Here is a 13,629-nt window from a genome sequence, read left to right as displayed (position 1 = left end):
ATAAATAAATAAATAATTAGCTGACTGACCTCAGACCTCTTTAACATCCTCTGGCCTCTTGATTGCAGCTTTCCCGGGAGGGCCAAAGCAAACTTCGAAAAAGGACTGTAACTTGCCAGCCCCCCCACCCTGACTCTGAGAGCAGGATTTCCTACCTATTCACTTCCCTGTACCTTCACCTACTAGGAAAACTTTCCTTATCCCCTTTGGGCTTATCCTTGGGCAAGTTATGCCCCTTGTCCTCACCCCAGTGGTCTGCCAGCTGTTCCTGGAGCTCACCAAACAGAAATTATGCTATAAAGGGAAGAAGAGGCATACTGAAAGCCTCACTGGCCAAAACCACAAACCAGTAATTAGATTCCGGATCTAGCAAATGCCAAAACCAGCATAAAGTGATCTACTGCTGCCAGTGCCCTGGCCCAGTCATAGGATAAGGTGATATAAGCAACTAATTATTGCGCCAACAATTTATCAAGCACCAGGCCAAGGAGGAGTCTGCTACCGCGCCATTCAGGACCAGTACCAACTGCACCTCAGAAGCAGCACCATGGCAGCCCACTATGGGTGTCTCATGAAAAGCGGCAGTAGCCAGAGAAATCAGAATTGCCATATACATAGGCAAGATTTTTTTTTTTTTAAACTGGCTCTCTGATTCCCTGCAGGAAAAAGAACTTACACATTCACTAAGCCCATAGCCAGCAGCTTGCCAAACGGGCTGCTTTGCTTGAATAAACCTGGAAGCCATAAAAAAATGACCTCCTGGGCCTACTCTTCTTCAGAGAAATTGGAACAATCAAGCCATCTGCACCCCCAGTGCAAACCAGGAAAATGTTCCTTCCTTTTATTATGGACCCCCTAGCCCCCCTCGACAGGATTTAAAGATGGAAGAGCTGCAGGAATCTTCCTAGCAGATCTCCAAAATGCAGGATATTCCCCTAAATGGCCGCCATTCCCATCTCCCTGCTCTCCCTGAGAGGCAGAATCTCCAAGATGGCAATGCTGCTGCTGTCCCCTGAGGAGGACTGCAGCACGGAACTTCCTTGAAATCCTTTCAGCCACCACTATTGAGGCCAGAAACCTTAGGGGTAGATTTTACAAAAGTACGCGGGATTTTATAAGATACGCGGAGCGACCTCGGAGGGAACTTTCCATTCACCCCCCCCCCCCCGCACCTTCCCCTACCTAACCCACCCCTCCGGCCCTATCTAAACCCCCTCCCTACCTTTATCTTAAAAGTTACTACTGCCTCCGGGCAGTAGTAACTGACTCGCGCCGGCGCAGCAGGCCCTGACACAGGCCGCTGTGTCGGGGCACTCGGCCACGCCCCCGAAACGCCCCCGAGCCGGAAACACGCCCCCGGACATGCCCCGAAAACGCCGCGTCACTCCCGACATGCCCCCCCAGGCAAGCCCCGGGACTTACACGCGTCCCGGGGCTTGCACGCGCCGCCGAGCCTATGCAAAATAGGCTCGGCGTGCGCAGAGGGGTTTTAAAAGGGTTACGCGCATACCTTATGCGCGTAACCCTTTTAAAATCTGGCCCTTAATGCTTATGGTCCTCCCGTGCTGCAGCCATCTTGCCGTCCACAGCGCAAGAAACAAAAAGTCAGACATCCTTACCTACCTCACCCTTCATGTGTCCAAACCAGACCTCTGGCTAACCTCCCGTGCTGCAGGAAATAAGCCGCCAAAAAACTCTCCTGTGCTTCTTGCTCTCCGCAGCTTCTAGTTGCTTCATGCATTTCCTCTCCAAACACATTTTTTTTCTCAAGCTAGCGCCCAAACTTTAGATCGCTCTCAAAAAGGCATGAAACCAAAAAAGGAAGACTTTCCTTAAAAAGCAGGTTTGGCTTCTGTGAAAGGAGGAGAATGGCAGGGTGAGATGGAGCCAGTCCCAGGTTACTATGGTGCAGCTGCTGCACAGACACCTCAGCGGGTATTCTCCCTTCACTCTGTGTTCATCATGCTGCTGTAAACAAGGACAGCACCCTCAGGCAGGACTGCCATTGAACTTCCTTTTCTTCGGAATGCAGAGGCACTCTAACTCTCCTTCTGCCATGTCCTGGTTACTCTGGAGCTTTTTTTTTTTTTTTTACATAAAGAGGCCAGATCCCCTAAAAACAAAAAAACCCCTTAGAGGAACTAAATATTCTCCTTAGTGAAGTCTTCAGGGATGGGCCGGAGACAGCGTCTAGAGAGAGGGAGAAAAGGCTAGGGCATGAGGAAGCCAACACTACTAGCTATGAAAAGCTCTCCTCAAGGCTAGGATCTGAGACACAAAAAGACCAGCAACCCCTTGTTCGACCTGACTCTAACAGGGGAACGGCCCCACAAAGACCTAACATCCCTGGGAATCATACCACCAAACAAATAACCTCCAAAAATTATCAGGTGAACAGCTCTGCACCAGCGATCGTGCCCTTCTCAAACCAAGCACCACGATTCCTACAAACCATGAGGCTGCCACACCTTTAGTTCTTCTTCTTTTTTTTTTAAACACATTTGAATGCCACCACTAGTACTGGTAACAGAAAAAAAATAGAAAGGCTATATTTTCCTGCTCAGTCGAGATAGTTAGATACAGCGCTGTCAGCGGAATCAAAGCTGCCTCATGGAGGATGAGGGATCTGGACCACCAGATATACACCCCCACAGAATCTAGGACCAAGTTTCCAACAAGGGTCACCAACCTCATGCTCCTCCACCTCAAACCAGGGGGGATGACCCAATTAGGACCTACCAACCCATTGGAAGAAACTGGAAATCCTTCTTCTTACTACTTTTTTTTTCCCCAACTCTAGACTGCAGGTTTTATACCACTACCATCTTCTGGAAACAGAAATACTGAGGGACTGCAGGTGGCATACTGGGTTTTGTACAGTGTCAGTGAAACTTTTCTCTGTCTCCATCTGCTGGTAGGGAGGCAAAACCCAGGAATCTGGACTGATCTGGGATTTGAACAGGAATAGGTCTTATAAAGGATGAGGATTCTCTCCATTATATCATCGTAAAATGAGAGAACAAAAAGAACGTTCTAGTGAAAATTTTGAAGACAACCTCAATGATTGCTCACTTGTTGAGTGTGGTACTGTACAACTATCAGCTAATTAGCTTAATAGTGTTCACAACTACTTCTTCACTGAACCATAGTAGTCTCTATATTCTCTTTCTCTTGCTACCATGCCTAATAGAATGATTTCTAACCATTTCCAGTGGTGATTTTCTGCCAGGTTGCCAACCTGGGAAGTTTTGTTGCAGAACTTGAACCTTTTATATTTGCTTCTTTTCTACCCATTGTAGCTGGAGTGGCAGGTGAAGGCTGCTGCTAACCCTGACCTGGGACTTTTTTTTCCAGAGAATGACCACTAGCCATTTCATACCTCCTTAGTTCATCCCTAGTTCATCGGTATTTCTTAGATCACCTTAGTTGTGAGGAAGTGAAGGTAACAATGGATATCAAGTAGGGCCTGCAGTATTGCAAGGCATCAGATGGGTTTCGTGGTCTTTACCTTTCACATTTTATGTATTTATGTAAAATGTCACTCCATGTTTTTCACCATCCACCTGCATGTCTATTTGTTAATTCTGTATAAATGTCAATGTTAGAGCAATACTGAGAGCAGTAACTAATTATCTTTCCATTACCTGCTTGAAAAATGTTCTCCCAATAATTATCGTTTACCACGCAGAGAACCTCCATGCACCTCGCTGCCATTTCCTTCCTTGTAGTGTCTTCAGATTGAAGCATTTCTGTCAGGAATTTCAAACACAGGCCTCAGGTAATTCTTTCATGTTCAGCAAAACACAGATATAATGAAACTCCTTCTCAGTGTGAGTGCTACAGACTTTGGAAAACAACATAGAGGAACCCCAGATTTTGAGGCTATTCTCTTATGAGCTTAATGATTTCTCTACAGAGACTGGAGTCAATGAGCACATGCAGGTGCTTCACTGGCCAGCATCTTAGCTGATTTATGAAAATAGCTATGAGGAATATCCAGAACAATATCCTTCAGAGATATAAACTAGCAGTTAGAAAACAACTTTCAGTTGATGGCAAAATTCATGCTCTGAAAACATAAATCTTCTTCCTTCTCCATAATAGCATTCGGTAATTACTATAATTAGATCGGATTAGACCAAATGGTATAACTTCCACTATTTTTTTTAATCTCTGTGGACTCTCTAATTGAGAATGCTTTAGAACAGATATTGAAGATATAGCAAGATTAGTGCTTCATCAGGCCCCTTTACTTGCCAACAATTTTCAAAGGATTTATGTGCATAAAAGTAGCATATATCATAGCAATTTCCTAAAGCCCATTTACGTGCTTAAAGTCCACTTATGCGCATAAAACCCACTGACAATTCAATAGCATATATATAGCAAAATTGCTTACCTTGTAATAGGTGTTATCCCAGGACAGCAGGATGTAGTCCTCACATATGGGTGACGTCAGTAACGGAGCCCTAGTGCGGGAAAACTTCTGTCAAAGTTTATAGAAACTTTTGACTGGCCCTGTGAGGCCACTGAACATGCCCAGCATGCTATGATATTCTCTGCCACAGGTGTCTCACTTCAGTCTCGTATATAGCAATAAGCTTTAGCAAAAATAAAATAATAAAAAGTATGTGACCCAACTCCGTGGGGTGGCGGGTGGGTTTCGTGAGGACTACATCCTACTGTCCTGGGATAACACCTATTACAAGGTAAGCAATTTTGCTTTATCCCAGGACAAGCAGGATGCTAGTCCTCACATATGGGTGATTAGCAAGCTAGAGGCTGAGTCATTTTGTAGTGACGCAAATTTGCAGTCTTGTTAATGGAAATGAGAAGATCACAGCAGGATGGATGTAGAAGGAGTTGGGTTTAAATTGGAAACAAGTTCTTTAAGACAGATTGTCCATAGGCTGAATCTTGTCATCCTTGCTTGTCCAAACAGTAATGAGCTGCAAATGTGTGAAGAGAAGTCCATGTTGCTGCTTTACATATGTCGAGAATAGGTACTGAACGATAGTGTGCAACTGAGGTTGACATTGCTCGTACTGAGTGTGCTTTCACTCGTCCTTGCAGAGGAAGGCCTGCTCTTTCGTAGCAAAACTGTATGCAATCTGCTAGCCAGTTGGATAGAGTATGTTTACCCACTGCTTTACCCGGTTTGTTTGGGTCAAAGGACACAAAAAGTTGAGAGGATTTTCTGTCTGTTGAGGTGCGATGTAAGTAAAAGGATAACGCACGTTTACAGTCTAAGGTATGTAGGGCTGCTTCTCCCTGATGGGAGTGAGGCCTTGGAAAGAATGTGGGTAAAACTATGGATTGGTTCAAGTGGAATTCTGTGACTACCTTGGAAAGGAATTTTGGATGTGTACGGAGAACCACTTTGTCATGTAGGAGCTTTGTATAAGGTGGATACGTGACGAGTGCTTACAATTCACTAACTCTTCTAGCTGAAGTAATGGCTATGAGGAAGATAGTTTTCCATGTGAGAAATTTAAGATCACAGGAGTCTATGGGTTCGAAAGGAGAATGCATGAGTCTTGTTAATACCAGATTCAAGTCCCATTCTGTGACTGGAGGACGAATCGGTGGTTTGAGTTGAGTTAAGCCTCTCATAAACCTGCTTACGAGAGGTTGTGTGGAAATAGGTGCATCTCCCATCTTGTTATGGTAAGCAGAGATTGCACTTAAATGTACCCTTATGGACGAAGTCTGGAGACCAGTGTTTGAAAGATGGTATAAGTATTCTAATAGAGAAGTAGTAGTGCAAGTGAAAGGATCAATTTCGTTTTGCTTGCACCACAAGGTGAATCTCTTCCATTTAGATGCGTAGTTCTTTCGTGTGGAAGGTTTACGTGAAGCTATAAGCACTTGAGAAATATGGGTGGAAAGGTTGAGTGATTGTAAAATCAAGCTTTCAACATCCATGCTGTCAGGGATAGGGATTGGAGGTTGGGATGGCGCAAGCGACCCCGATCCTGAGTGATGAGATTGGGAGCTACTCCCAGACGTATTGGATCCCTGACTGAGAGGTCTAGAAGTGTGGGAAACCATACTTGTCGAGGCCAATACGGGGCTATGAGTATCATGGACCCCTTGTCTTGTTGTAGTTTCACAAGAGTTTTGGTTATGAGCGGTATTGGAGGATACGCGTAGAGAAGGCCTGAGTTCCAAGGGCGAGCGAAGGCATCTTTGGCTGATTGATTCCTGTGGTTGTGTAGGGAACAGAACTTGTCCACTTTGTGATTCAGATGTGATGCAAAGAGGTCTAATTGTTGGTTGACCCCAACGTTGAAATATCCTGGTTGCTACTGAGGGATCCAGGGACCATTCGTGTGGATGGAATTGACGACTGAGTCGATCTGCTAGTACATTTTGAATGCCTGCCAGATAAGTGGCCCGGAGAAACATTGATGTGTGAGGGCCCAGGCCCAAATCTGTGCAGCTTCTTGACGAGATACGAGCTCGTACCTCCATGTTTGTTGATGTACCACATGGCTACTGTGTTGTCCGTCTGGATAAGAACAGTCTTGTGTGAAAGGCAGTCCTTGAATGCATGTAGCGCATAACGTATAGCTCGAAGCTCCAGGAAATTGATTTGAAATGTTGCTTCGAGTTTTGTCCAAGTACCTTGGGTTTGGAGAGTGTCTATGTGAGCTCCCCAGCCCAAGGTGGATGCATCTGTAGTTAATGTTATCTGTGGAACTGATTGTTGAAAAGGTAGGCCCTTGCGCAAATTGTGTTTGTTCATCCACCATAGTAGGGATGAACGTAGTTGGTGAGTCACTTGAATTGGAGAATGGAGTGGTTGAATGGCTTGGATCCATTGTGAGCGTAATGTCCATTGGGTTACTCTCGTGGCGAGCCTTGCCATAGGAGTTACATGAAATGTGGAGGCCATGTGGCCTAGTAAGGTTAGAAACTGATGAGCTGTTGCTTGTGTCTTTGAGTGGATCGATTTTGCTAGCAAGGATAGTGTTTCTGCTCAATCTTCGGGTAGAAAGGCTTTTGCAAGTGTGGTGTTCAGGTCTGCTCCTATGAATTGAAGCAGAGGAGACGGTGTGAGATGGGATTTTTGATAATTGATGAGGAATCCCGTGGAGTGAAGTAGAGCAATTGTCTGTGTGAGAGAAGTTATTGCTCCTTGTTGAGATTGACTCCTGATGAGCCAATCGTCTAGATATGGGAAGACATGGACACTTTGCTTGTGCAAGTATGCTGATATTACTGCTAGACATTTTGTGAATACTCTGAGAGCAGAGGTGAGTCCGAATGGCAGTACTCTGTATTGGAAGTGTTGATGACCCACCATGAAGCGCAGATATTTTCGGTGAGGAGGAAATATTGGGATGTGAGCGTAAGTGTCTTGGAGATCCAGAGAACAGAGCCAATCTTCTTTTTGGAGAAGTGGAAGCATGGTGCCTAGAGAGACCATCCTGAACTTTTCTTTTTTGAGAAATTTGTTGAGATTTCTGAGGTCAAGGATGGGACGTAGGCCTCCTGTTTTCTTTGGAATGAGAAAATATCGGGAGTAGAATCCTCTCCCCTGCTGAGATCGGGGCACCGGTTCTATAGCCCTGGATTTCAGAAGGGTGGATAATTCTATTTGAAGTTGAGAAATATGATTTTCATTGGGATGAATGTGACTCGGTGGAAAATCTGTTGGAACTGAGAGGAAGTTGAGTTGATATCCTCGAGATATTATGGACAGAACCCACTGATCTGTTGTTACTGTTATCCAGGTGTTGTAAAAGTTGGATAATCTGCCTCCTACAGGGAGTTCTGGTCGAGGATTTTGTGAGTGGCTGAGTTCCCTGGAAATACCTTCAAAAGTCCGCCGCAGGACCTGTTTGAGTAGCAGGTTGGGGCCTGGGCGCTCTCTGCTGTCGAGGTTGAGATCTGTGCTGAGGCCTTGATTGTCTGGGCCTGCTTGCAGGAGGGTAGAATCGTTTTTGACGGTAATAGGGTTTCCTCATTTCCCTCCTCTGGGTTCGACGAACAGCATGGGAAGTAGATTCATGAGGTAGGAAGGAGAGCTGTCTTAAGGTCTCATTATGTTCTTTCAGTTGGGAGACTGCTTCTTGGACTTTAGTGCCAAATAAATTGTCTCCTGCGCATGGAAGGTCCACCAATTTCTCTTGGACCTCTGGTCTTAGGTCTGATGCCTTGAGCCAGGCCCACCTTCTGGCACTAATCCCTGAAGCTGCAATTCTGGATGATGTCTCAAAGGAATCGTATGCAGCTCATACCTCATGTTTTCCAGCTTCAAAAGCCTTGTGGATAAGGTTTTGTGCTGATTCTCTGTATTCTTGGGGGAGAGATGGAATAAAATCCTCCATCTGCTTCCAAAGGTTTCGTTGGTATTGGGTGATATACAGCTGATAAGCTGCTATTCTGGAATTTAACATAGCACCCTGGAATACCTTACGACCTAGATTATCCAGAAAACGGTTGTCCTTCCCAGGAGGATTAGAAGAATGCACCCTTGTTCTCTTTGCTTTCTTCTGAGCAGACTCAACCACCTCTGAAATATGTGGTAATTGAGATTTTTGATATCCTGGTGCAGATTGGACTAAGTATGTTGAGTCCATTCTTTTATTGCTGGAAAGAACTGTACATGGATGTTCCCACATTCTATGTTGAAGTTGAAGGAGAACATCATGTATAGGTATTGCCATAATTTGCTTGGAAGGATCAACAAATTGTAATACCTCAAGGGTCTGATGATGTAGATCTTGTTCAGACTCTAACTTAAAAGGGATAGAGTCAGCCATATCCTGAACAAAGGCAGAAAAGGTAAGGTCCTCTGGTGGGGACTGCTTTCTTGGGTGTAATGGAGAAGGGTCAGACATAAATGTTTCAGATGTGTCTGACTGTGAATCACTCCATGTATCGTAATCTGGAGTGTGTGGTTGTATTTTCTCAGGAGCAGAAGGAGGAGCCACACTAGGTGGTCCTGGAATAGGATCTGGAGGAGAAGAGTCCTCTTCTACTGGATTTGTTGGTAAAGAATCCAGTAAATCCTGATATTTTCTATGGATTGCTGAATATAAGGCTGATTCAACCGATACTGCATCTCCAGAAGGACCTGGCATCGATAATGTTGTCTGTGGCATCGATGACATCGTGGAAGTTGGATCAGGAACCGATGGCATCGAGAAAATTCCGGTACGCATCATCGAGGATGTAATCTGACTTGAGGGTATCAACGATGCCATACCAGAAAATATGGGAGGCCTCGATGTAGATATCGATGAGAAAGCTGCTGTATGCTGCATCGATATATCCCTCGGTATCAGAGAGGATCCTGGTTTCAGAAAAGAATCCGTTGAAAGTGCCTGTGAGCTGGACAGTGGATGGCACTGAAAAGGTGACCGGTATCGGGACGGTGGCCGGCACCGAGACTGTGACCGGCATCGGGGCGGTGACCGGCATCGAGACGGTGGTCGGCCTCGGGACGGTGTCTGGCATCAATACGGTGACCGGCATCGGGACGGTGCCTGGCATCGGGAGTGTACCCGGCATCGGGACGGTGCCTGGCATCGGGATTGTACCCGGCATCGGGAGATTTCCCGGAATCGGTGTGATGGTAAGTCAGTCATCGGCACTAGTTGTGCCGGCATCGGTGACGTCTTAGACAAGTCAGATGTCACCGGCATCGGCGAGGTTGCCGGCATCAGTGCAGTCACCGGTAAACTTTCCTTTATAGCCTGTAGGACTGCATCCTTTATAAATGCGGTTAAGTCCTGCGGCATCGGGGCAAACAGCGGTGTAGGTGGAGACGATACTGTTTGTGTTGTATCTGTCTTAGCAGGCCTATCAGGCATCTAAGTCTCGGTACGTTTAGGCCGCTTTTCGAACGGTTCCTCATGGATAGGTGTCAAAGGTGAGGCCAAGGCATGTCGGTGGCGATGTTTATGTTTGGGCCTTACCTCTACCGCTGAGTGGATCGATGATGTCGATGGCGTGGACGAGGATTTTCCTTCCAAAGTCTGCAATCGGCGCTTTTTTAATAAAACTTTTTGAGGAGCACCTACCGGTGAAGACTTTTTGGAAGTGGATGGAGAGGGAATTAACTGCAAGCTGAAGAGTTGCTGGATCTTTTCTTGGCACAGTTTTTGTCCCTTGGGTGTCATTTCTTGGCATTTTTCACACGATGAAATATCGTGCTGATCACCCAAACATCGAACGCACTCTAAATGCGGATCGGTAACCGACATTGTTCGGTTGCAAGTCGGGCATTTCTTAAACCCCGATGCCATGGTATCATCAACGGCTGTCGATGACTGAAAAATGAGATAGCGTATATCTTAAAAAAATAACGCTAAGTTACTTCACCAGCCGGTGAGGTGAGACAAAGTGAGATCCCGTGAGGGAGAATTTGCGAAAATAATTATGTTTTTGTAGAAAAGCTGAGAATACTCTCAGGGGGCTCCGGTGTCCGTGCTGCTATCCAGCGGCACAGAAAAACGAAGACTGAAGTGAGACACCTGTGGCAGAGAATATCATAGCATGCTGGGCATGCTCAGTGGCCTCCCAGGGCCAGTCAAAAGTTTCTAGAAACTTTGACAGAAGTTTTCCCGCACTAGGGCTCCGTTACTGACATCACCCATATGTGAGGACTAGCATCCTGCTTGTCCTGGGATAATAGCAATTTTCAAAAGCCCACTTACATGCGTAAAACACAGCTTTAAGCGTGTAAATCTATTTACTTAAGAATGTAAGATGTGCCATACTGGATCAGACCAAAGGTCCATCAAGTCCAGTAACCTTAAGAACATAAGAACATAAGAAAATGCCATACTGGGTCAGACCAAGGGTCCATCAAGCCCAGCATCCTGCTTCCAACGTGGCCAATCCTGGCCACAAGAACCTGGCAAGTACCCAAAAACTAAGTCTATTCCATGTTACCATTGCTAATGGCAGTGACTATTCTCTAGGTGAACTTAATAGCAGGTAATGGACTTCTCCTCCAAGAACTTATCCAATCCTTTTTTAAACACAGCTATACTAACTGCACTAACCACATCCTCTGGCAACAAATTCCAGAGTTTAATTGTGTGTTGAGTAAAAAAGAACTTTCTCCGATTAGTTTTAAATGTGCTCCATGCTAACCTCATGGAGTGCCCCCTAGTCTTTCTACTATCCGAAAGAGTATATAACCGATTCACATCTACCCGTTCTAGACCTCTCATGATTTTAAACACCTCTATCATATCCCCCCTCAGTCGTCTCTTCTCCAAGCTGAAAAGTCCTAACCTCTTTAGTCTTTCCTCATAGGGGAGTTGTTCCATTCCCCTTATCATTTTGGTAGCCCTTCTCTGTACCTTCTCCATCACAATTATATCTTTTTTGAGATGCAGCGACCAGAATTGTACACAGTATTCAAGGTGCGGTCTCACCATTGAGCGATACAGAGGCATCATGACATTTTCCGTTTTATTCACCATTCCCTTTCTAATAATTCCCAACATTCTGTTCTGTTTGCTTTTTTGACTGCCGCAGCACACTGAACCGACGATTTCAATGTGTTATCCACTATGACACCTAGATCTCTTTCTTGAGTTGTAGCACCTAATATGGAACCCAACATTGTGTAATTATAGCATGGGTTATTTTTCCCTATATGCATCACCTTGCACTTATCCACATTAAATTTCATCTGCCATTTGGATGCCCAATTTTCCAGTCTCACAAGGTCTTCCTGCAATTTATCACAATCTGCCAATAGTGGCCAATCCAGGTCACAAATACCTAGCAGGATCTCATAAGTTTGTGAGGATTTCCTTATGTTAAATAAATAAATAAATAAATAAATGTCTATTGCTATACTCTAGAGCCATCAAGGATCAGGTCTACCTCCCCCAACCCAATCATATACTGATTCATCATCTAATATAATAATGCCAAAGCACACCCCACTGTTCACCATTTTAGATTTAAGGCCATGTATCCCTTAGGTCTCCATCTTAGAACGGCATCTGTTAATTTGTGACTTTTCACCATTCCCATAAACAACATGCCTTGCAGTTTTGCTATGATTATGTTCCAGGTGCAAATCTAAAATTTATCCTGGATTCCAGAAAGCTGGTTGCAATATCACATTATAAGACTTATGGATATGCAGAAAACAACACACTAAGCTAATCTAAAATTGTGCCACTTCATGACACTCTGTTTAGCTGGCCTACATAGAGATCTAAGACCCTTGTCCTATTCTGATTCCTCAGTTGATAGATTTCATGCTGCTTCTCCCAGGGATAAGCAGCAAATATCCCCAAGCCCACCTAATAATGGTTTTTGGATGTTTCTTATTTGTCCAACCCTTTTTAAAACCCAGCTAAAAAATAACACTTTTACCACATCCTCCATCAATTATTATGTATTGAGAAAAAAAAATTCTCTCCTATTTAAAGTCTCCCCTATTTATTTTAAATGAAAAATTACCCTCAGAGTATTCTCCCTCCTGGGATTGCTTTGGATGACATTACGAAATGACTGGTTAGGTCAGCTCAGTGGCAGTGGTGCACATCCCCATGCAGGAGGACCTGGGCTCAATTCCTGAGCCTGGCTTCTGCTCCTCTGATTGGCTGAGGCTGCTGTGGAGGCAGCATTTTTAACTCTCATGTGAGATAAGGAGTCTCATCCATCATGCAGTAGTGACATCTAGTAGCTAAACTTAAGGTGCATGCATACTGGGTTCTGGATAGAACTTTGATCTATAGGCCCTGACTAAGGACAGTAAGGTTATATATAAAGAAAAAGAGGGTTCAAATTTGGAAATCCCATGGCCGGTGCAAGGGTATTAGGCACCCTAGGTGAACCTTCTGCCTTGGGCCCGCTCCCCCTGTTCGTGCCCGCCCCACGTCATGTTGCCCCCCCCCCCCCCCCGGGGCTGAAACCTGCCGCACCTCAGCTGGTTGTTACCCTCCCCTCCCCCGACCTCCCCATTCCCTGTGGCCCCTGGTGCCGCCACCGCGCACGATGCGCCCCCAGGAAAGCAGGGGTGGCTGCTGGTGTGCTCTCTCCAGGAAATGTCATGGTGGTGGAAGCGCTGCCGGAGCTGGGGGGAATTAGTTCCTGTGCACTGTTGGCAGAGAGGAGTTGCCAGTTCTCGGGGTGATCAGATACCAAGGTTGGCAAGCCGGGGTGATCTGAGCCATGACTCATCGAGACAACAATCCCGAGCTAGCAGTGACCTTCTTGTTGGACTTCCTGGCTTTCGATCCCGGTCTGTTCCAGTACACTGCCTGCCTGCCTGCCGCCTGCCTCGATCCCGGTCTGTTCCAGTACACCGCCTGCCTGCCTGCCGCGATCCCGGTCTGTTCCAGTACACCGCCTGCCTGCCTGCCATCTGCCTCGATCCCGGCCTGTTCCAGTACATGGCCTACCTGCCAGTCGCCCGTCTCGAGCCTGGTCCGCCACAGCACTCTGCCTAGCCTCTGGCCCGCCTCTGAACTTTGCCTTCTGACCTCAGGCCCTGCCTCAGACCCCTGCTGGACTCTTTACTTCTGTCCGACTCCGGACCTGGTCCAGTGTCTGCCACTCTTGGCCCTACTGTCTGACTCTCGCAGGCCAGCCTCCGTACTCCTCTTGCATAGCCCAAGTCCCGAGGGCCTGGGTCCCTACGGG

At 46.0% G+C, this 13,629-nt stretch overlaps 1 protein-coding gene across 1 annotated transcript in view; it reads right to left on the bottom strand.

Annotated features, from left to right (window-relative positions):
- Nucleotides 1-13,629, bottom strand: part of ANKAR (ankyrin and armadillo repeat containing) — a 381,604-nt gene that overhangs the window by 149,743 nt on the left and 218,232 nt on the right. Inside the window, 1 exon segment of the mRNA XM_029605998.1 lies at nucleotides 3,645-3,749. Coding sequence (XP_029461858.1) covers nucleotides 3,645-3,749 — 105 coding nt within the window.

This window comes from Rhinatrema bivittatum, chromosome 6 (assembly GCF_901001135.1).
Source record: "Rhinatrema bivittatum chromosome 6, aRhiBiv1.1, whole genome shotgun sequence".
NCBI lineage: Eukaryota > Metazoa > Chordata > Amphibia > Gymnophiona > Rhinatrematidae > Rhinatrema > Rhinatrema bivittatum.
This window is presented reverse-complemented; position numbering and strand designations above follow the sequence as displayed.